Source organism: Vigna radiata, chromosome 6 (assembly GCF_000741045.1).
Source record: "Vigna radiata var. radiata cultivar VC1973A chromosome 6, Vradiata_ver6, whole genome shotgun sequence".
Classification (NCBI taxonomy): Eukaryota; Viridiplantae; Streptophyta; class Magnoliopsida; order Fabales; family Fabaceae; genus Vigna; species Vigna radiata.
In genome coordinates, this window is record NC_028356.1 from 20229579 (window position 1) to 20255287 (window position 25709).

Sequence of the window (25709 nt, forward strand, 5' to 3'; positions counted from 1 at the left end):
CCCTTACCTGATCTCATACGATTTTTGTTTCCAAATATGCCCTCCATAACAAAATTAAACTATTTAAAAAATTCATTAAAAACAACAAATGAGACACCAACACGTGTCGTTGGCAAATCGTTGTCAAATATCTGTTGTCAAAGTAACATTTTCCAAACAACTAACAACAGAAAAATCTAACTTTGACTTGATTATTTAACACTCCTATTCAAGTCAAAAGTTTTGTAACATTTTATACGGCTTATCTTTTCATGTTTTAGAACCTTTGCTAGTATATCAACCACTTGAACATCTTATATGCAATGTTCAATCCCCAATTTCTCATTTTTTTTATATGTTTATGAATGAAATAGAACCTAGTATTTATTATTCTTGATATGTTTATCAATTAAATAGAACCTAGTTTCAATTTATTTGCTTCTATAATGAAAAATTGAATGTTTAGTTTTTTTTTTTAAGTTTTGTTTTAGACCTTAATAAATAAATAAATTAAATAACTAATTACTTATTTGGCATCTCATAATCTATTATTTATAATTATAAGGAAATCAACCCTAAATACTTAAAAAAGAGAAAGACATGATAATGGAGGTATACTCAAAACTGATAATTGAAATGGTTTCTGATATGTTTCTCTGAATTTTTCTAATTTTTTCTATACAGAAAGGTTTGGGCCTTTTTTTTTGCATTTTTTTGTTACTAATATATTTTTTGTTAATAAAGTATCTTCAAATATCTCCAATAAATAATATATTTGATTGTTGTATAAATCTAAAACTATTTAAGAAAATCTTGTAAAGATTTAACATTAACTATATATTGATATTTATGATATAATTAAATAAAATAATCATTTAAAAATATTAACATAAATATTTAAAGATATATTTGTCTAAATTATCTTTCATAAAAAAAATTATTACATTACCAAAGCTAATTCAATTGAAAAAAATACATAAAATCACTAAAGCCATTTTTGTCGGCTTTTAACCATTTCTCACTTTTTTCATACTCTTTTTGCTATCTTCATAAGATGCTTGGCTTGAGTTATTATGACTTTGATTATTTGCAAATTTTTCTTTAATTTTGGAAGTCTCATGATACTTTGATAAATTTAGTTTCACATTTTCAAGAGCTTATCTTTAACTACAATTGCACTAACACATTACAATATTAAAAACATATCCAATTAAAAAGGTTTTTTAAACATGATTTTGTAACTTATGCTCAACAAGCCTAATTGTAACAAATCTTAATTAAAATAATCTTTTAAGTACAAAAAGCAATCAAGAAACAAAGATTAAAACCTAAATGAGGGCATAATTTTGCACTTATCAAAAAGGTCGATGCTTGACTTGTTATTACAAGAAACTTTATCATACAAGTTTGTTCATCATTAAGTTCCTTCATCAACAAAAAAGCCAAGTTCTTTGATAGACAACTTCAAATGAAACAATGTACTTAGCCTTGCAGGATGATAGTGAAACTACTAGTGCCTTTGTAGAGCTCCATAAAATTGGTGCTTCTCCAAGAAAGAAAATGTAGCATGTTTTGCTTTTTTTTTGTCACTCTTATCACCACAACACTCAACATCCGAATATCATCTTCACCAACTCATCACCTTCTTTTGGCATCAAAATTCCAAAACTTGAAATGTCCTACAAGTACCTCAAAATTCTCCTTACAACCAACATATGTGATACCTTAGGATCTTGCATATAATGACTCATCAACCCTTATCTTTTGGGTCTATTTTTGTTAGAAATAAAAAAAGTAGGTTTTCTTTTGGGTCTTGTATGATGGACCAAATAGTATATGTTTTTATTTGAGCCTTGTATTTGGACTTTGAGCTTTTAGTTTAGAGTTTAGGACTTAGAGGAGATGGACTTTAAGGAGACACATAGATTAGGATTTCTGTAACATCCCGATTTTCGAGATGTCATGGTGCAATATTTTTCAAAACCTTTCTATAAAACATTTATGAAAGATAACAATCTTATTCGATTAAAAATGCGGAAGCTAAACATAACCATAAATATTGTTTAGAAATCTCAATATATCACTTTTACATAAAAATGCCAAATCGAAAAACTTTTAAAAATAAATAACAAGTTCTCGAACATATCATCCCAACTCTCCTCAGCTACTTAGATCCAATCTTATCTGCAAACCATCTACTCCCGTACAAGTACGATCATCGTAGGTGGAAACCACAACCACAACTTTCAGGGTGAGCAACCAGAATTATCTTATCATACAACATACAATTATATTAACCACATTAATAACCAAATCCTAAACATATATCACCACAACATTAACATCATAACATTAAAATCACAATAATAAGCTCACCACATTGACATCACAACCTAAAGGTCTATTCCCTTTACACTACCACACCACCTAATCCCCATAATCAATTCATTACGAGTCACACGACATTGTTGTCCCACATCACCCGACAACCAAGAACCTCTTTTCCACATCATACAACCAAAAGAGTTATCACTATTGAACCATCATCTTCCCGCATCACACGGCCGAAGAGAATTTCTTTCCCGCATCACACGTCACTAGCAAATCATCATCTTCCCGCATCACACGGCCGAAGAGGATTTCTTTCCCGCATCACATGGCCGAAAGAATCATCACTAGCAAATCATCATCTTCCCGCATCACACGGTCGAAAGAGTCATCCTTACCAAATCATCAATTTCCACAATCCTATCCTCACTCTCACGTAACGTCCTATTAAATCCAGGGTTCCTCCACAAGAAATTCCTCTCCTCTTTGCTTCCACCAACCACACTTCAACTTTATCCCTTATTACAGAACCCTTTCTACCTTTACCCAACTAACCCAGAAATACTTCACCCTACCATTTACGTTATTCTCTCAACCCATCCCCATTATCCCTAGAGATACCAAGCAGAGAAAGAACAATACCACCCACACACAACGCAATATATAATAAGAATTAACATAGAATACCAAACACTACATACACAAGATAATTCTAGATTACTCCCCTTACCTGATCTCATACGATTTTTGTTTCCAAAATCACCAAGAAAGCTTCACAACGTCACCAACGGTCCTCCCATTTTTTATGCTCGTTCTCAACTCTATTTTCTCCCAAAAACATCTGTTCTCTCCCTTATATTTCTAATTTTCGGTTTTTACTTTTAGGGTACTAAAATGCCAACCCCTTTTTACTCTTCTCCTATTTATACTCTTTTATTCTATCTCTATCCTTTTAATATTAATAAAATCTCTCAGTTTATATCTAAAACCACTAGGATTTCTTCTCTTATTCTCTCTTAACTACTTTTTTAAAATATCATCAACCACCAAATCTTTTTAAAATTTATGTAATCTTTAAAATATCAACAATATTTAATAATGATTTTCTCTAACAATAATATTTCTTTTAAGGGTTAAATATGTTTTTAGTCCCTATACTTTGGGGTGATTTTGGTTTTAGTCCTTCTTTCAAACTAAGGTACAATTTAGTCCTTCAACTTTAGAAAACTCTGGTTTTAGTCCTTTTTACCAATTTTTTTTTTTAACTTTATTTGCTGTTTCAAACGCGTTTCTCAGTTAACATTGAAGCAAAAATGTGTCAAACAGTGTAAACAATCCAAATGTTATAACGAAACGTGCTTGAAACGACAAATAAAGTTAAAAAAATTTGGTAAAAAGGACTAAAACTAGAGTTTTATAAAGTTGAAGGACTAAATTGTACCTTAGTTTGAAAGATGGGCTAAAACCAAAATCGCCCCAAAGTATAGGGACTAAAAACATATTTAACCCTTCTTTTAATCTTTAAACCCACCAGATTATATCTTTTATTTTCATTTAACTAATTTTTTTAAAATAACAACAACTAAATCTTCTAAAGATTTACATAATATTATTTTATTAAATATCCAGATTATTTAATTTGCATACTTTTCCTTTCTACACCCTCCCTTAATTAATTTCTACACCAATTAAATAAAGGTAAAAGACCCTTTTGCCCCTAGGCAAAAAAAATATAAAAATAAAGAAATAACATAACAAATATGTTCTAACAAAAATATAAACTCAAGAACACTACTCTCCAAACACTCAAAACAACTTTATTTTTAAAACCCCTATTTTTCAGGGTCTTACAATTTCTACCCTAGGGTTTTTCCATAAGCTCTCATCCTAAGCTACTCCTTGAGTCTTATAATATGGAGAGAGAGCTTTTGCCACATGACAAATCTTTTTAGAAGCATGATCCATGTGGGCCTCATAGGAGGAGTAGTCTCTAAGTTTATCTTTCTTCTCTTTTGTGAGACACATACTCTTGTCCCATGGAAAGTCACCATTGGCCCATGTGCTTCCCTTGGTCCTAAGCTAGAACAAATTAAGGTTTTTGCTTCTCTTTTTTGGAGACACGTTCCGGGTTTCTTAACTTATAAATAAAGGTGTCTTTCCTATGTAAAAATTACTTTTAAGATTAGTAAAGTCATGCTGCCATTTTTGTGTCATACTTGTCTAGTAAAGTCACCTTAGGCTAGAACACCCTTGGACAAATTGTCGTTTACCTGCATTTTATTGAAGGAGTCGTCTAGCTCTGACTTATTTAGTTCAAAATCATGGTTAAATTTTACATGAATTGCTTCTTCAAATCTCAATGTTCTAGATTTATAAACTCTAAACACTTTTGATGCTTTTGAGTAACCAAGCATGACCCCTTCATCACTACGAGAATCAAACTTTTCTAGGTTATCCTTGGTGTTTAGAGTAAAAAATTGACAACCAAAATGATGAAAATAAGAAATATTTGGCCTTTTGTCCTTCCATAATTCATAAGGTGTTTTGTTGAGGATTAGTCCGATGTAAACTTTGTTTTGAATGTAGCAGGCAATGTTAACTGCTTCTACCTAGAAGTGTTTAGGAGTGTTAAAAGCATTTAACATGGTTCTAGCCTTTTCTTGTAAAGATCTATTTTTCCTCTCAATAACTCCATTTTTTTAGTGGAGTTCTTGGAGTTGAAAAGTTGCATTTGATGCTAGAGTTTTTGCAAAAGTTTTCGAAAATGTCATTTTCAAATTCTCCTTCATGGTCACTTCGGATAAACATGATTTTCATATCTTTTTCAGTCTCTATCCTTTTAAAGAGTTTGCAAAAAGCATTAAAAGCCTCATCTTTATGAGTTATAAACAGAACCCAAGTCCATCTAGAAAAATCATCTACAACTACTAGCCCATAGCGTTTACCACTTACAGACTCTGTTCTTGTAGGTCCAAACAAATCTATATGAGGCAACTCAAGAGGTCGTTTGGTCGAAACCATGTTTTTACTTTTAAAAGATTCCTTGACCTGTTTGCCTTTCACGGAAGCACTACAAAAGATTGTAGTCCTTGAACGAGATCATGAGATCGCAAATTTGACATTAATCTCAAGCTTGTGTGTCCATAGTTATTATGCCATGTCACTGCCTCATCTTTCATAGATACTAGACATAAGACATATTGAGACTGTAGTTCATCAAGATTTATTTTATACAAGTTACCCTGTCTATTATTTGTAAATACTATGGAGTTATTACTATCTAATACTTTACACTGGCTTTTTTCAAAAATAACATTATATCCGCTATCACACAATTGACTTATGCTAAACAGATTATGTTTAAGGTCATCTACTAACAAAAACATATTATGATTTTTTTTGCCAAACTAGTTTGGAAGATGTAAAGGACAAACATTTGCTTTCATATAATAGAAACTTAAAACAATTTTCTATATATCAATTACATTTCAAAACAATTATTATGTATAATAAAATTATTAAATTTTACTATAAATATCTCGAACGTCTATGGAAAGTTATTTCCTATTTATTAACAATATACATTTTTAAGAAAATTGATAGTCCTATTTTCTTGATTAAAGGGCTATAACAAATATAACATTTAAGCTTGAAGAGGAAGGATATTTTTGTCCCAAATGGCATTGTTGAGAAGAAAATTTCCTTAATTTGACTAGTTACAACTTTAATTTCCTAAATAATGTAGAAATAAGGACCAGAAAACATGTCACACACACTAAACAATATCATGTAAATCTATGACTGTGATGTTATGTACAAGGATATATATTAGAGAGTAAGAAGAAAAAACATGTAACAATAGAAAAATCTAGCTTTGACTTGATTATCTAACACCCCTCTTCAAGTCAAAAGCTTTGTAACATTTTATAACACCAATCAATTCTCTTATACTGTTAAACCTTTCACATTTTAGAACATTTGTTAGTATATCAACCAACTGAACATCTGATATGCAATGTTCATTCTCCAATTTCTCATTTTTGATATGTTTATGAATGAAAAAGAACATAGTATTTCTCATTTTTTATATGTTTATGAATGAAATAGAACCTAATTTCAATGTATTTGTTTCTATCATGAGATACTAAATGGTTGATTTTATTTTAGTTTTGTTTTAGAGTTTAATAAATAAATAAATTGAAGAACTCAGTGCTTACTTGAAACAATATAATTATAAGGAATCAACTTCAAAGACTTAGAGTTCAATGAAGAGTAAAATTAAGATAAAAATAGAAGAAAAATAAAGGAGAAAGGCGTAATGATGAAGGTATAGTCAAAACTGGTCCTCCAAAATGGGTTTCTAATATGTTTTCCCATGAATTTTTCTAATTCTTTTTATATAGAAATATGTTTAGGACTTATTTTTTTTGCATTTTCTATTACTGTCTGAATAATAGATTTGGTTATTGTATATATCTAAAAATATTTAAGAAGATATTATTAGATTTCAAAAGATTATGTAGTTATTACGTATTGATATTTATGATACAATTAAATATATAATTATCTAAAAATATCAACACAAATATCTAAAGATATATTTGTCGAAATTATCTTTCATAAAAAATATTATTACATTATTAAAGTTATTTCAGTTGAAAAAGATACATAAAATCACTCAAGCCAATTTTGTTGGCTTTTCCCCATTTCTCATTTTTCCCACTTTTTCATGTTCTTTTTGTTATTTTCATAAGATGTTTGGCTTGAGTTATTGTGACTTTGATTATTTTCTAATTTTTGTTTAATTTTGAAGGTGTCATGAAATTTTGGTCAATTTAGTTTCACATTTTTGCGAGCATTTGTTTTGCTGCAATTGCACCAACACACATAAGAATATCTAAATCATTTATGCAACTAAAATGTTTTTTTAACATGATTTTGTAACTTATGCTCAGCAAGCCTAATTGTAACAAATCTTAATTAAAAAAAAATGTTTGAAGTACAAAAAGCAATCAAGAAACAAATATTAAAGGCTAAATGAAGGCATAAGTTTGCACTTATAAAAAAAGTCAATGCTTGACTTGTTATCACAAGAAAGTGGCTATAGCGGAATGATTAGCGTGAAATAACAAACTAATAGGGGTTTTAATACAAACGTGTGCCTTTTAATTTCTACTCAATTAAACTTACTATGCAAATAATAATAACAAATAACAAGAGTAAGGTTGAGAGAAATTTTCACAGATGATTTTATCCTGATTCGGATCTTACCAATCCTACGTCTAGTCGCCTATCTCAAAACAAGATAAACAGTTCACTAATAAAAAAAAAATTACAAATTACAATCACAAAGAAACAGTTTGTAAAAGTTTAGAAAACACCTCTCTTGATACCACAAGAGATGAGACACACTTCCCTTAAACATACCAAGGGATAAACACCTCCTCTGAATGCTTCACAAAGGAACACCTCATTTGAGTCTTCACAAAGGATGAAACACTTCCTTTGAATACTTCACGAAGGACGAATTCCTCTTCCAAACACCTCCTTAGACACACCAAGGATGAATCAACTATTCCTCTGTCACCGTAGCAGCACTTCACCAACTCCACAAACGAGAGTTTCTCAAGCCGAACAAGAATACACAATTCACAATGATTTCTGAGTTCTAGAGCACAAGGGAAGAGGTATTGTTGAAAGAAAAATGAGAGCCTAATTATAGACTCAGGTAAAAACTCTTCCCTTCTTCCTTTCTAGCCATTTATCGCTTTTAATCGATTAATATTCTTGTTAATCGATTAAAATGAGTACAACAGCTAGTTTAATGGCTAAAAACTCCAACGGTCACCTTTAATCGATTAATTTGAGGATTAATCGATTAACTAATCGATTAAAAGGTATTTTAATCGATTATTACTGTCAACACCCAATTTCGTCCGGATAACTATATGATAATGTTTTGGTTTTTATTTTATTTTTATTTTACTTCATCTTATGTCTTTTATGATTTTATGTTTGTTTTTATTATTTTATTTCAGTTTTTATTTTTTTTAATTTGTTTTTCATTTTTTATATTTAGTTTTTCTTTATTTTTATTTTATTTTGTCATTTAGGGTTATTTCATTTTTATTTCCTTTTTTTTACTTACTTTAGTTTTTTTTTGTTTAGTTTTATTTTATCTACTGTTACTTTATTTTTTATGATTAACTTTTTATGTTACTTTAATTTTTTGTTAAAAATTGTAGAAAACAAAACAAAAATCAAAAATAAGAAAAAAGGAAAAAAAAAGAAAAAAGAAACAAAACGTAATAGTCAACTTAAGTTGGTTTTTTTTAGGAATAGCAAGCTTTGCTGCTTCCCATCCTCAGATTTCACAAATACAAAATGAGCTTTCTATCCTGTAAGGTTTTCCATGCAACACTGTCCCTCTCTGCTCACTGTGTACAAGCCAAAAAATCTTTACAATCTTTACACAGAACCATGATCTAACATCAAAAGGGAAATGAATTTTGAACTGTTTGGCCAGCTTATACAATGAAAACATGAAACATGAAAAAAGACAAACAAGAAATCCTGAGAGATGCAGACTGATCATACAAAAATCCGAAGGGAAAGCGTTGTTCGGCAGGGAATTCTGCTGCATTACAACAGAACAGAGAGCATCTTTTGATTCACAATAACAACATAGAAAAGACCATCAACAAAAAACATTCTTGACTCCCTCACTTCTAACAAGAACCCTGCATTTTGCATACAAAGAAAAAAAAGGGCAACCTCTTTGGATCTTCATCTTCAATCATCATTCAGTCTCAATCTTTGTGGTGGCGTCCACCAGTTCATGAGCAGAGGAAGAAAACGAGAAGCCAGCGCCTGAAAAAGAGAGGAAAAGATCGCACGCCACCACCACCGATCATCACTAAAGGGACTCACGGCCAGAGGAGAACCATTTACCTTTCCCATTTTTTCTTTAAAAGCGGTGGAGGTAAGTTGTCTTTCCTGGCCCTTGGTTGTATGTGAATATCTGCTGCTTTGTCACATGCCCCTGTTATATATCTCTGTTACATGTCTGGAACATGAATGAAATATGCGTTTACTTTGCGATATCCTTTGTCAATCAAAAACTGCACCCAAAATACAATTTCAATGCCAACAAGATTCATCAGTTATAAGTGACAATAGGAAATAGGTGTATATTCCCCAGTATCAGATTTCAATATTCATTTGCGTACGCCCAGAAAACACACTAGAAAACTGTAAGGCAATCAGGAATACCAAAACAACACTCTATGCCAAATCTTCCTGGAAACCAAATCTGCTTCAGTTATCCTATTTCTTCCATTCCCTGTTAACGCTGGAACAAACCCGAGAAACAAATGAGGTTTTATTAAAAAAGGAAAACAACACTTGCGATTGAAAACATGTAAAACCTCATCGACGTGGGATTCCAACCCAAAGCAGATTGAGTGTGTAAAGGGCAGAGTGTATTCGAGAATAAAGGAGGAGATTCGTGTGGTGGTGATCGTGGTTGTGTGACTGAAGTTCGCGTCAACTTCCGGAGGTTGATTACAGTGGTGGTTCGGCGAGGGGTTGATGTTTCTGTGGCGATGGCTCACGACGGCGGCGGCAGAGAGGCGGTGGCAGACGTTATTCAAGGGAGAAAACCCCCAACCCCTAGGATAGTGCGAAAGAGAGGAAAAAGGGGGGGTGACGCCGTGGACGGTTGTGATTCCGGTGGCGTCTGTTGTCGCCGGCGAGGCCAGAGCTGGAGCGGTGGCCTGCGAGAGTTTGACGGAGAGTGGCGGCCCTGGCTTGGTGGCGTCGTTCACGAAGAAAAGAAGGAGAGAGGGTGAGGTCGTCGCGGCCTGCGGTGGCTGGCCGGATGGTGGTGAGGACGCTGGTGACGCTTTGGGCTGAGGCAGCAGAGTGCGTAGGTGGTGAAGGGGAAGACCTCTTTAAGTTTTCGTTCAGAGAGCATTTGGTTCTTTATTTTTGGGTGCTGAATGGAAATGATAGGGTAAGGAGTGAACCCTATTTGCTTCTGCTGAACCACCTTGGGCTAGGTTTCTTGGGCCAGATCCGTTTTTTTTTTTTTTAGTTTTCCTTTAAAATAAAAAAAAGAGCCTTTCTCTCCAACACGCACCCCTATTTCTCACCTTTGCACTCCTGCATCTATTCCCTTGACTTGGGCTCAGGCCCATTTTGATTCATACCAAAAACAAAATAAAAAGATTAAAAAAAGAAACTAAAAAATACTATGCTCCCCTGGCACCCCCGTTTCTCATCTCCGCACCCCCTTTTTCACTTGGGCTTTGGGCCAACCTGTTATGAGAATTAAATTGTTTTGGACACCCCTCTTTTATTTTTACCACCCTTTTCCATTCGGGCTTTGGCCCAATTTGTTTATTTTGTTTATTTTGTTTTACTTGTCATTTTGTTCCCTTTAGTTTATCTTATCATTATTTTTACTTTATTTTTTATTTTTATTTTCACTTTCATTTTATTTAGTTATTTTCTAGTTATTTCTATTTTTCTACTTATTTGTTTATTTATTTATCTTATTTTATCTACTTTAAATAAATATTAAAAACAACAAAAATGTTTTAAAAGGTTTAAGCACACGTGCGACCATTCGCGTCAACCTTGTGTTAAAACCTTTTCCTCCTTCTTTCAAAAAATATATACAAAAATATTTTAAAAGGTTGAAGCACACATGCAACCATTCGCGTCAGCCTTGTGTCAAAACCTTTTCCCCCTTCTTTCAAAAAATATATACAAAAATATTTTAAAAGGTTGAAGCACACGTGCAACCATTCGCGTCAGCCTTGTGTCAAAACCTTTTCCCCCTTCTTTCAAAAAATATATACAAAAATATTTCAAAAGGTTTAAGCACACGTGCGACCATTCGCGTCAGCCTTGTGTTAAAAAAAAAAAACATTTTTCTTCTTCTCTCAAAAATTAACAAAAAACATAAAACATCATGTTTCCAAACAATTCTCCAAACAAAATTTCCAATCAGTTTTTTTTTTTAAAGAACTACGTAACCCTGATTTCTCAGTCCAACTGAGAATATGTAGGAGCAAGGTCAATCCTTGTCGGGCACAAAAAACACAAAAAATATTTTGTTTTCTTTAGGGTTTTATTTTTTTTTAGCGGAAATTAAACATTTTGCAAACCACATTAAATTTGCGCATTTGATTAAAGGTACTGCCTTCGGGCAGGCGTTGTAGGGTGCTAATACCTTCCCTACACGTAACCGACTCCCGAACCCGATCTTTGGTTTGCGTGGACCGTGCCTTATCATTTTATGGTTTTTCCGTAGTTTTCCAGAATAAACTATGGTGGCGACTCCAAAATCTCTTTTTCTAAATCTATTTATTTTCTTTTTGGATCGTCGTCCCGTCGCGATTTTCCGGTTGCGACAATTACAGAGGCTGTTCAATTTTTTAGCTCTTACTCTATTTAAGCGATTAAGACTAGGTTTAATCGATTAAAGCAGTGCGATTTTGACTCTGAACATCAATAACAAAGTATGAAAGTACGTGGAATCAAAACCACTAAGAACCTAAGTTTTAGACATTAAATTACAAATATTATAAAATCTTTTTATAACAATACAAGTCTTCAAAGGATCTTCTTGAATCTTGATATCTCTTTACTTGAATTCGACATCATCAAAACTTCATCTTCATCATTTTGCAAACATATTCTGCAAGTTTTTTCATCATTAAGTTCCTTCATCAACAAATCAAGCCAAGCATCTTGACAGGAAACTTCAAATGCAAATATGTACTTAGCCTTGTAAGATAATAGTGCAACTATTGACGCCTTTTTAGATCTCCATGAAATTGGTGCTTCTCCAATAAAGAAAATGTAGCATGTATTGCTTTTGTTTGTCACTCTTATCACCACAATAGTCAACATTTGAATATTCTATTATCTTCACCAACTCATCACCTTCTTTTGGCAGCAAAATTCCAAAATTAGAAGTGTCATACAAGTACACCCAAAATTCTCTTTACAACCAACATATGTGACACCTTAGGATCTTGCATATAACGATTAATCAATCCCATACTACAACTAAGATAAGGTCTTGTATTGAACAAGTATCTCATACTCCCAACAATCCTTAGATAAAGAGTTGAATCAACTCCTTATTTATTTGTTAGTTTTCCAATTTTATGGCAAAATGAATTGGTTAACTTGTAGAATTGAAAATACATAATTTTTCTAGCAAGTCACGTATGTATTTGGTGTAGTCCATAACCCTTCCATATCGAGTAATCTTAAATTCAATTCTTAAAAAATTACTCAAGTTTCCAAGGTCACTCATCTCAAACTATTTATGCAATTCGCCCGTGTAACCTTGTATTGGTTCTTCACTACTAGCAATAATCAAGAGGTCATCAACATACAAACATATAATGACATATTCAATTTTGTTGGTCTGCCAACTCTTCACATAGGCACCATGTTCAGATTTTATAAAGTCTTTTTTTGTTATGTCTTTTAAGGAAATTTTATTTAGTTATGTATATGACAACCTACACTTAAAAATGATTATGAATCCAATATTTTGAATTGTGTTAGATCCAATTTCAAGATTTTAATTGTGATTACAAAAATTTTAACTTTCAAGGCCTTTTAGTACCTCTCAGAATTGGGGTATTACAAGATTGATACGTGACATCTGGAGAGGTTGGTACTCGTTGTAACCTGAATTAGTTTGTACTCATGATGCCTGCAGAGGTTAAACTTGTGGTAACTTGGAGGTGTTGATACTCATGCTAATCAAATGTGTTGATTAGTGAATATTTTAAGTAGGTGACTTAAGATAGTAAACGTAGCCTTAAGTGTAGGTGAATCAATATAAATCCTTATGTACATTCTTCTCTTCTTTACTCTTATGTTAGGTATATTTGTTGTATTCTATCTGTTAGATATATTATCTTTATCTTTTATCTTTAGTTAGTTTGTTATTATTCCTTATTTGTATTTTGAACTTAGCCCATATTTCTTCTATTATAAATTAAGTACGTTATGTGTACACTCAATACAAAGGAAATTAATCTCATACATAGTTTTCACTATATTCAACATGGTATCTAGAAAATAGGTTTCTTTTTTCGAAAAAAAAAATTGTCGCCTTTATAACCACACCTATCCCTACTGACTGCAACGCCGTCCATTGCGGCTGTTAGTGTTGCCGCCTTCTATTGCTGCCACTATTAGAATTCTAGTTTCAATCAACAACCACATGGTTTTTATCGTCTCAGCCAGGCGACCACTATGCAGTCAATGATCAACTTAATAATTTTATAGTTCTCTACATTTTCTTTTTCATTGTTGTCCACTATCCATTGTCATTGTCCATTGTCGTTGTCCACCGTCGTTCCCCATGAAAGGGAGTCTCTTTCCAGGCGCTTTGATGAATAAAGGAGACCATTCTTTTGAATGAAGCATGATCATGTTTTACATTTAGTTATTTTTAATACTTAATCAAAATAATAGGGTGTTAAACGTTTTCTCTAACCATTTTATCTAATTAGTTCATCCAACAAGTTATTTAGCAAGCATAATAAAAAAACATATATGTTTTGGCAGAGTTGAGAACCCTTACTCAAAGCATTCAAAGTTGTCTGCTCCATCCTTCAAGTCACTTTGTTCTATCTCTTCTCCTTGTTCTAGCTACAGGGAAGGGTGCCTGCAGAAGACACTTCGACGCTCAAGTCAGTGACTATGCATAATAATCTTGTAATAAAGATCAATAATTAGAGTTAATTACTTGCCTTTTTTGTTAGGCATATATTTTTAAATATTACAATGAGCTTACCATTAAGTTTGACTCATTAATCACCAATAAATGACATTATTCCTATTAATTGTCAATAAATGACAATTATTTTCATTAACTTCCCATTGATTTCTCAGATTAATTTTCAAACCGATCATTCGTTTTCTCACTTGATGGTCAGTCGTCCAATCCTTTGGCTGACTGAGTGGTCCTACAGTACACAAACCCCCCAAGCTCAAGCAAGCTCTTTAATGGAAGATGTGTGCAGGGGTTATTGTGAGCTTGAGAGAGACACTCATGTTGTATTAAGGAGTCTATTTTCGATGCACTTTAAATCTCCATTCCTCTCTTAATCAAGCAGCGGAGCCTAGGAGTTATGAAAACATTCCCTAGGTCGAAGAGGCTTAAATGAGAGCTAAGGAAGCTTTCCTCACCGAGAGGCAAACTCCAAGAGATATGGAAGCCTTCTCTAGGTCGAAAATGCTACAGGTGAGAGCTACGGAAGCATTCCTCACCTAACAAAGGACTCTAGCAGCTATGAAAACGTTTCCTAGGTCGAAGAGACTCTGGTGAGAGTTCACGAAGAACGTTCCTCACCGAGAAGTAAACTGTAGTTGGCCAAGTAGTTTGTATGCAGAGTCTTGTCATCTGCACTGAAGAAAAATAATAATTCGAATTTAAACGATAAGAAAAAGTGTTAGACAATCAAACTAAAACATGTATGACATTAAACAGTTAATATTAATTATTTTATTATAAGGTCGGACAACCGGACAAGCGAGACTGTCCGATCGTCGATTGAATGTTTGAAGACCAAAATGAAGAATCCATATTAGGATGTATCATGTTTGATGTTAGTGCTTAATGCCTTATGTTTAAGCGGGAGAGAGACCAAGGTCTGCCCAGACTATATCTTGCACAAAAGAAAAATGGTCTACCATGAATGGCCCAAAACCATGTGATAGGAAGGCTAACACGTTGTCGAGAAAATAACATTGGAGCTTGTCCATGTTGAGATAATTGCATTAGGATACGTTGATACCGAATGGTCACAACCATTTGAAGACTCCATTCATGGAGTGTGATTTTGGTGAGGGACTCCAATCATGAAGTCTTTCTTGTACTAAAGCCTTAGATGGACTATATAAATTGTTTTAAGATATCCCTTATTGTGTATAAATATTCCTTGCATATATGAACCTGAAAAGTAGCCTCAAAATACATAGGTCAAAGAGTACAATTTTATCGCTCCTAGTTAATGTAGAGGTGACCATGTTTACATCAGAATGGAGACAAATAAGAAACCATTCACATTGAAGTGGATTGAAAATCTTCCAGATTCACTGTAGAATGTAAAATACCCTCCTTTTCATGAGAAAAGTAAGTGTTTAGTTCATCAATTAATTTATCATTTTTTTTTTGCACTCGAACAGAAAGGTTATTTGGTAGATGGAGAGGAGGACGGTGGCGTTGCCCATTTCGAAAATGCAGTTGTAGAGGAGCATAGAGTGATCGTTGCCAAAGTACCAATTGAGGGATATGTTCTCCATGTTGAGCACCAGGATGTAGGAGTTAGGGTTGGCTTTGAGAAGGCCTTAGCCAGGTCAATGGAAATGAGTTTCGCACTGCATCCCATGCTGCCCAGGTTGCCGAGATTTTCCACTCCTTCTCTGTCTTGTTGTGAATTAAAAATGTTATGATAATTCCTTGCAACTATAGCTAAGGATAATAAAGCAAACTAAATATCAAAAGCAAAAAGAAAGGGATTCATTTTCTCCCTTCGAAATATATATATCAGAAAAAGTTTATCCATATTTTGAACACAAATATAGAGTTTTGGACTTATTTGTTCTTATATTGTCTTTTGTAAAAGCAATTTTTTATAACCTTGCACTACGTAATAAATAGTACGACAATAAGAATGTGCAGGTGATGAATTTTTTATAACCGAAGCAACAATGTGTTGAGACTTTGGCAAGTGCACCAAATCGCTCAAGTAGTAAAACCGGTAAGACTGGATATCGTTTCCCAAGGGACTCGGTTACTACTTTACTATCGTATAGTTACTAACTAATTTAAGCTAACGAATGATTCCATTTTAGTGTGAAATTGTGCAATGAAAGTAAAAGTAATGCATAAGTAAATGTTTGAACTTCTTGGGGCCAAAACACTTGAAAATGAAATGATTGATGAAAATATGGAATGGATATGTTGGAGAATGATTTCAACTAATACAATCCTATGCAAATGCACTCAACTACTCTTCTTCATTAACTTGTTCTTGTCAACTAGCTAAGTTACTTAAACCCAATCCCTTAGTGAGAAAGCCTAGGTTCACTTGTAAAATCCCAATCCCTTGGCAACCCAACAAGTTCACCCGCATTAAGAAAAGAAGTTTAAGACAATCAAAGGTCCTAGCTCTATCCCTAAATACTATTTCCTGTAGGTGTTTATGTTCATTTCAAGGTTCACAAAATATTTCCAATACTAAGAAAACCCTAACATCATGCCATGGTTGATCAAGTCATAACAAGCTTTAAGCATAGAAATAAACACTAACAAGTAATGAGAAAAGCATATTTTCATTTAGAACAAATGCATTTACAAAAGGTTTGTATAGTTTACATCATTCCCCAACATAAAAGAACTTAGCTCTCCATAGTCATGGAGAGCTTGAGCTTACAATGGAAGAAAATGGGGTAGAAGAAGACCCAAGGAAGAAGAAGGGTGAGTTCCTACAGCCCAAAACTTGCTCCAAGAGGTCCAAAATGATGCTTCAGAGCTTCAACCGCCCAAGAAGTTCCAACCCTCGAAAACTGTGTGCCTTTTATAGGTCTAGGGTGCCAACTCAGCAAAAAGTCGCGCCCAGCGCCCTTTTCTGGGGTGCCCGGGCACCAATTTAGGCACCAACAGCGAATCAAAGGGCGCCCAAGCGCCAAAAATTGAGAAAAAGTGCGAGTTGAAGGGCGCCCAACGCCCTTCTCGGGCGCCCGGGCGCCACATTTTGGCTGGAACAGCATCGTCACCGCTCGAGCGGTAGCCCAGCGGCAGCATCCCAGAATTCACCTTTTTGGCTATTTTTCTTGCTTTCTTTGGGTTCTAGTGTCTTCATTTGATGCACAGACTTCTTCCAAATACTTTAAGCCTATAAAAGCAGGGATTAATGATCAAACTATTCCATTAAAGTTAAAAGTGCAACAACTTTCTAAACTAGAAGAAAAGTAGGATTTACAAGGTAAAAGGTAAAGGAAAAGTTGATATTTTCTCTTAATTCATTACTGAAATCATGGTAAAATATGTCCTTATCACAATGTCGAGACCGAGTGCTCATCTGGTTCCTCGTGATTATAGGGGATGCCGCTTGTGCCCCACGGTAGGCGCCAAAATGTTTCGATAGGGTTGAGATCCTTTACTCAAAAAATTCAAAGTTGTTCGCTCCATCCTTCAAGTTACACTACTATCTCTTATCTCCTTGTTCTAGCCGCGGAAGGGTGCTTACAGAAGACACTCTGACGCTCAAGTAAGTGACTTTGTTTAATAATCTTCTAAGAAAAATTAGTAATTAGAGATAATTACCTGCCTTTTTGGTCACACATATATTTTTAAATATTATAATGAACTTACTGTCGCAACCGGAATCGCAACGAGATGACGATCCAAAAAAAGACGGGTTTGAAAAAGAGATTTGGAGTCGCCTCCATAGTTTATTTTGGAAAGTTACGGAAAAACCATAAAATGACAAGGCATGGTCTGTGAAAACCAGATTCCAGGTTCGGAAGTCAGTTACGTGTAGGGAATGTATTAACACCCTACATCGCCTGCCCGAAGGCAGTACCTTTAATTAAATACGTGAATGTGATGTGGCTTTCAAAATGTTTAATTATCCCCAAAAAAGACATTATAAAGAAACAAAATATATTTTTTAGTTTTTTAATAAGTTGTTGAGAGAATTTATTTGGAAAAGATTTGGACTTTTAGGAAGTGAACCTGACAAGGGCTGGCCTTGCTCCTACGTATCTCCACTTTTAATGGAGAATCAAGGATCACATAGTTCTGGCTGAAAGATTGTTTGTTTAAAATCGATGTTTTTAGTTTTTGAAGATTTTTTCATTTTTGGTATTTTGTATAAAAGAAAGAGAAAATGTTTTTAGCACAAAGAATATGCGAGTGATCACACGTGTGCTTAACCTTTAAAACATTTTTTCTTATTTTTATTTGAAAGAGAAAAGGTTTCTAACACAAGGACGACGCGAGCGGTCACACGTGTGCTTAACCTTTAAAACATTTTTTTTTATTTTTATTTGAAAGAGAAAAGGTTTCTAGCACAAGGACGGCGCGAGCGGTCACCTTGTGCTTAACCTTTAAAACATTTTTTGTTATTTTTATAAGAAAGAGAAAAGGTTTCTAACACAAGGACGACACGAGCGGTCACACGTGTGCTTAACCTTTAAAACATTTTTTTGTTATTTTTTATAGGAAAGAGAAAAGGTTACAACGCGAGCGTTCACACGTGTGCTTAACTTTTAAAACATTTTTTTTACATTTTTTAGACTGAAAGTATTAAGTACTAGACTAATGTGGATGATCGCACGAGTACTCATACTATTATTTTAAAACTTAAAAACCATTTTTTTGATTTTATAATTTTATCATTTTTATATTTTTATAATTTTATTAAAAAAAAGTCCTAGTTTTATTATATGAAAATAATTGTTTAAAATGAAATAAGAATCAAAAGTCTAAAATGAAAAATAAATACTAATAAAACAAATTATGTAGTGAAAAAGTATATATACGGTGAACAATTATAAAAAGGGATAAAATAAAGCAAACAAAAACAATAACAAAATATATGAAATAGTACAGGATGAAATAAAAATAAACAACATAAAAAAAATCACACAAATAATAAACCCTAGGTTTCTTTTGCGTCCTCTCTCATACGAAGCATAACTCTTTCTTGCCTCCTATTCTTCCAACGTTCAATATTGGATTCATTGGTGAAAATTACCAATTTGTGGCCATCATTGTATAGGCTTTGTAGTTTATCAGGAATTGACGAATGCATGAAGGTCCATTCGTTTGCACCCATTCTCTTCACGTCTGGTTTTGCAAGACCTCCATCAAAATCAAATGCAACGATTTTATTTGAATCACACAGACTATCGTCCCATTCCAGAAATATGACTGTTTGGAAAGCCTTCCATTTTGGTAGTAGGGTAGTATCCTTTTGTTTCGGTGGAATTGGTCCGAAGGTCGGTCGTCCTTCCTTCTCTACTCTATTTCGATCGTTTAATCCTTTCTAAGAACGCAATCCTCCGATGGGTGGTTGACCTGCAAAAGACACTCCAATGCTCAAGTCAAATATCTTTTATAAAGAGGTCTATATTTTATTAGGATAGATCAAGGTTATTTTACCTGAACGTCAATTATATACTTATAAGGCTTGTGGTAGCCAAGCACATTGATTAATCATTAAACCAGACAATCAAATTCAATAATACCTGTAAATTGTCCATTAGTACCATATTCTCGTACAATATGACCTGTCAATCACTCATAAATAGAATATATTCACATTTAATATGGCCATTAAACATATTAATCGGCCAATATTTACATTAGTGTTTGTTGACGATCGATCAGTTTCCTGTTTTGGCCCTAGATTCTTCTTAGCCGGTCAGTCACAGGGGTATAGTACATTAAGCCCCCAACCCCCGAGCAGCTGTTTGCAGATGTGAAGGGGTTTAAATATGCGAATTTAAATTAGGGAAAAAGATTGATTACCAGGGGTTTTGATGACGAGACTTTGCCAATCGAATTTGTACGAAAGTGAGAGTTCACGAAGAACGTTCCCCACCGCTTGGTTTAGGACGAGAGTGAGTTTGTATAGAACCTCACCGCTCGGTTTAGGACGAGAGTGAGTCTATATAGAACCTCACCGCTCGGTTTAGGACAAGAGTGAGTCCGTATAGATCCTCACTGCTCCGTTTAGGACGAGAGTGAGTCTGTATAGATCCTCACCGCTCGATTTAGGACGAGACTAAGTCCGTATAGATTCTCACCGCTCGATTTAGGACGTGAGTGAGTCCGTACAGAACCTCACCACTCGGTTTAGGACGAGAGTAAGTCCGTATAGATCCTCACCGCTCAGTTTAGGTCGAGAGTGAGTCCGTTTAGATCCTCACCGCTCGGTGTAGGACGAGAGTGAGTCTGTATAGATCCTCACCACTCGGTTTAGGACGAGAGTGAGTCCGTATAGAACCTCACCGCTCGGTTTAGGATGAGTGAACCCATATAGAACCTCACCGCTCGGTTTAGGACCAATGGTTCTCAGAGAGCGTCCCCTGGGTTTTGTTGTATTTCATGAATGTCATTTGTCTGTCTAACTTCGGATTGATCACTCTTAGTTGTAGGTCTCGAGTCTCTAGGCATGTAAGGAAAGAAGTGGCACAATGAGAAGTGGCTTTCTATCCGCCACCCACTTTTGCTACATTTAATATATACCATGACCTGCAATAGAATCATCCCGGTGACTTTCGACAACAAGAGACAAGTGTTGGAGTTAATAAAAGTTAGCGAGTAATCACTCATAAATAGAGATATTCGCATTTAATATGACTATTAAACATATTAATTGGCCAATATTTACCTTTCCTGATTAGTGTTTGTCTGACGATCGGTTGGTTGCTTGTTTTGGCCCCGGATTCTTCTTAGCCGGTCGATTATCGGGATATAGTACACTTGTATTTGCTCAAAGTAGCTTTAACATCAGGTGTTCACAACTTTGTTCTCTTTGATCATGTTCCTCAGTCTCTTGAAGTTCATCTTTTATATTGTCTGTTGCTTTATGAACCTTCTCTTCAGACTTTCCGTTTTCAGCAAATGATTTTATTAAAGTTTCCCGCTCACTACTCTTCAAGGAGGAAAAGCTTTTGATTGCTTGAAGAGGGGAAGGAGAATGAGAGGCTACAGGGAAGCAATGGAGGTGGTGCCATTTGACGACGTCGTGTGGACCATTGCCCTTGGAGGCCAAAGCCTACTTCAAAATCTTTTCTTCGATGGCTTTGGAACACGCCTTGCACGACAACCAATTAGATTTCGCATACTCTACCACCATCGAATCGCGCGGCGCCATCAGGAGCGACGACGAATTTTTGTTCCCCGACAAAGACGCGGCGGCTGAAACAGATAGAAGAAGTGGAGGGAGGTTAGAACAACCGACGTTGACGGCAAATAAGTTAAGGAATCGCAGCATGGAAGGGCCCCATTGTTGTTAGGAAGCAGAGAAATTAGGAGTGAAAGGGAAATGTAGTTGGGGTGTGTATGGGTGTGAGTGAGGCAGCTAGAGAGGATTATGGTGGTCAGAGGTTAGTAAAACGAGCCCCTCTCGATGGCACTGTGTTGATCTGTTTTAGCGTGTACGAGAGGGAGGTTGTTCCTCTGATGTAGTGAGGGAAGAATTGATATATGAGGAGGTGTATCTGTTGGGTGAATAGAGGAATAGAAAGGAGCCTCCTGGGTGGTGGTGCTTCTGAATCTCCTCTTCATTCAAAATGGATGAATCACGCGTGCCATAACTTATAACTTGAAGATTTTTTTGTTTCTTCCTCTCTCTCTTTTCCCTTTCATAGGCTAAAGCCAGAGGAATCCACCCACCACCTTTCCACCACCTTTCATGCTTCCATGCTAGTCCAATTAAAAGCACCGTGTCTGAGACAAACATCTGCACCCAAAAAGGAGATAGCGTGTAAAAAAAAAAGGAAAGCAGGGTTGACCTTTTTTTTTGGACGTGTTCTAATTTTTTTTTCTTCTTTCCTTTTTAGAATGTTTAATAAATTAATTAAGTAAAAGAAGATAAATAATAAAAAAACTAAGGTAGAGATAGAATAAAATAAACACTCAGAAGTAAAATAACAAAAATTAACAATAAAAAAGAATAAAATAATATAAAACAAAATAAAGACAAATAGAATAAAATAAAATAAACAGGGTAAAATAAATTTAATCATTATTCACTTATTTAGTTACCAGACGAAATTGGATATTGACACTTATTATTAGGTCTGATTCATTAATCACTAATAAATGACATTTGTTAGAATAATTATTAAGTCTACCTATGATTAGTACAGTATGTCCTAAAGTAGGTAGTTGTGTGTTGGGTTATCTATAATGATTGTTCCTAGCAGTCTAGGACAATCTCTTCATCTTTCATTTATCTATTGTATCAGATCTTTATTTATATAAATAATAGAACTGGGAAGGGTCTTCTTAGCCCTTTAGAAATATTTTTCTCTATTTTAGATCTCAAGTTGGTATCAGAGCAGGTTCATCCTGCTTTGGTTTTTGCCATGGGTTGTCCACCAGCACTGTCACTGCTGTTCACACATGTTCGATGTCGTTCGCCATTGTCCGCAGCTGTGACAACCATATTTGCAGCTGCCAACTGCAGTTTGAAGTTCTTCAACTTGGTTGTCCGCCATCTCGCATCTGTCCGCTGTTGTCCACCATTGTCCGCCGCCGCCCGTCGTCATTCTTTCGTCCGGCGACCACTGGATTTGGTTCGCCTCTTCACGCGACAGCCAACCCCACCGGTGGATTCGCCTGATTCTCCTCCATGCTCCGCCACGTGCAGCCTCTTTGTGCGCTGCGAACAGGCGCGTGTTGTCCACGTGTTGCCCTCTGCTCACCGGAAATTCGTCGCGCAACCTTCATACTTGTCGCCCTCTGCTCCTCTGTCCGTTCTGACTCAAAATCTTACTTTGGTGTGTCCAGAAGTTCCCCTTTAAGAAAACCCTAATAAACCGTCTAGGGTTTTATGGTTCTTCACAGTTTTTTTGGTTCCTTCTCCTGGTTTTATCAAAGAGTGGCGTCTGGAAGTGCTCTTTCTTTCTCTGGAAGTCCCTCAATCACTTCCGAAAAGCTAAACAGAAAGAATTATTTGTCTTGGTCTGCTGCTGTGGAAATGTGGTTCCTTGGTCAAGGACATTATGACCACCTTGAGCAGGATGAGAGCCAAGTACCTTCTGACAAAGCTGAACGATGGAAACAAGCTGATTTCCAATTGTGTGCCCTATTGTAGCAATCTGTGGAACCCCAACTTTTGATATCTCTTAGAGCCTTCAAGACATGTCACACTTTTTGGAAGAAAGCTCAAAGCATTTATGCTAATGATATTCAACATCTCTATGATACCGTAAACAAGCTCGCCTGTCTCAAAATGACAGACCATGATATGATCTCCTCATGACTAAAGCCCAAGCAGCTGTGGAAGAATTGAGAATGTTCTTGGAAGTGGAATCTTCGGAAGATATCAAAAAGAAGCTTGAAGAGTATTATATGGTGATGATCCTTTGTGCTTTGCATCCAGATTTGAATCACATAAGAGATCAACTTCTGACCACACGTCTTCTTCGTGTTCCTGTGCCTCAGTCTCAAGAAGCTCATGAAACAATGGAACCATCTGTCATGGTTGCCACACGAGGAAGAGGAGGACATGGCACTAGAGGAGGAGGACGTGGAGGTCGGGGACGTCCACAGTGCTCTTACTGTAAGAGGGTGGGTCATACCCAAGAAAACTGCTACTCCTTGCATGGCTTTCCTTCAAAAACCGCCAATATCTCTAAGGCTGAAACTACCACTTCCAACTCCAAGTTCACTGAGGAAGAGTATCAAGAGTATCTGCGATTAAATTCTAACAGCTTGGCGCAATCATCTCAGTCCCCAAGTACGTCCACAGCTTGCATTTCTCAATCCATGGCAGGTCCAAATTCATGGGTAATTGACTCGGGTGCTTCTGATTACATTTCTGGTCATACCTCATTGTTTTCAACCCTTTCCCTCCAAGAAAAACCACATTTCATTACCCTTCCAAATGGATCTAAAACTTGTTCAAAGGGAGTCGGTCAAGTCTCCTTGTCTCCCTCTCTAACTCTGAAATCTGTTCTTTTTGTCCCTAACTATCCATTCAATTTAATTTCCCTAAGTCAGTTAACCAAAATGTTACATTGTTCAATAACTTTTGATTCAAAATCTTTTGTTATACAAGAGCGTGGCTCGGGGAGACAGATTGGAGAAGGATATCAAGCTGGAGGTTTATACCATTTTGGATCTCGTCCACGGGTATCTTGTGTTGCAGCTCTTCCCCCTAAAGTGTTACATGATCGGTTTGACCATCCTCACTTGTCAAAGTTAAAAAAGATGTGTCCTGAACTTAGTGGTCTTCAGAATTTAGAATGTGAGTCTTGTAAACTAGGAAAACATGTTAGATTTGTCTTTCCTCACTATTCAACTAGGAAAACTTGTCAACTAGTCGCATCTCTTCTTTTGGTTTTAGGTATTTTGTTACTTTTATTGATGATTATTCTAGATGTACTTGGGTTTATATAATGAAAGGTCGCTCTGAATTGTTACCCATTTTCACATCCTTTTTGAATGAAATGAAAAACCAATTTGGTCAAGTAATTAAAGTCTTAAGAAGTGATAATGCTAAAGAGTATTTCTCATTAATTTTTTCTTCACTTCTTAGCTCCCATGGTAATTTGCATCAGTCCACTTGTCCTCATACACCCCAGCAAAATGGTATAGCCGAAAGAAAAAATAAACACTTGGTTGAAACGGCTCGTACCCTTTTGCTTGGTGCTCATATTCCTGTTCATCACTAGGGGGATGTCATCTTAACTGCATGTTTTCTTATTAATAGGATGCCCTCCTCCTCTCTCAATAATAAAGTCCCTTTCTCCATTCTCTTTCCCAATGATCCTCTCTTTCACACCTCTCCCCAAGTCTTTGGTTGTGTTTGTTTTGTTCACGACATGTCTCTAGGGCTCGACAAGCTCTTCGCTCGTGCAATCAAATGTGTCTTTTTGGGCTATTCTCGGCTTCAAAAAGGGTACCAGTGTTACTCTCCTGAAACCAAAAAGTACTACATGTCTACCAATGTTACCTTTTTTGAACAGACACCTTTCTTCTCTCCATCTGTTCAAGATGTTCATATCCTCTACTAGGTTATTTCTCTTCTAGTGGTTGAGTCTAATATCTCCATTGCCTAAGTCAATCCAAGTCATGCCCAAGGTCCTCCCGAACCTTCCTCTCCAGATACTGATATCCTTTGACACAGTACCCCGGTGAGTAATCCTCTTCCAGAAAATGGTGGATCTCCTCCTTCAGATTCTTCTTCGTCACCATCTCCTGTCACGCCTCCTGGTGAAGATGATTCTGGTTAGCCTAATGCTCTCAGAAAAGGTACTCGTTCCACTTGAAACCCTCATACCATTTATAATTTTCTTAGTTATCACAGAGTGTCGCCCTCCTTTTATTCCCTTTTATCCTCAGTATCTCATGTGGTTATTCCTAAAAATGTGAAAGAAGCACTTGATCATCCTGGATGGCGACAAGCCATGATTGAAGAAATGCAGGCTCTTGACCACAGTCATACTTGGGAGCTTGTGCCACTTCCCCTGGGCAAAAAGGTTGTTGGTTGTCGATGGGTATATGTAATTAAAGTCGACCCTAATGGTGACATTGATAGGCTCAAAGCGCGGCTGGTTGCAAAAGGGCCCACTCAGGTTTATTATCTTGATTATTGTGACACCTTTTCTCCCGT

The 25709-nt window shown here is 35.5% G+C and overlaps 1 protein-coding gene across 1 annotated transcript; it reads right to left on the reverse strand.

The window, feature by feature from the left end:
- Nucleotides 1-8774: 8774 nt before the first annotated feature.
- Nucleotides 8775-13496, reverse strand: LOC106764262. Its single transcript, XM_022782201.1, has 3 exons — nucleotides 13468-13496; nucleotides 9580-10257; nucleotides 8775-9428 (listed from the first exon to the last, which is right to left on the reverse strand). Exons 1-3 carry the CDS (start codon nucleotides 13494-13496, stop codon nucleotides 9422-9424), a joined length of 714 nt encoding a protein of 237 aa, XP_022637922.1. The 3' UTR covers nucleotides 8775-9421.
- Nucleotides 13497-25709: the final 12213 nt, after the last annotated feature.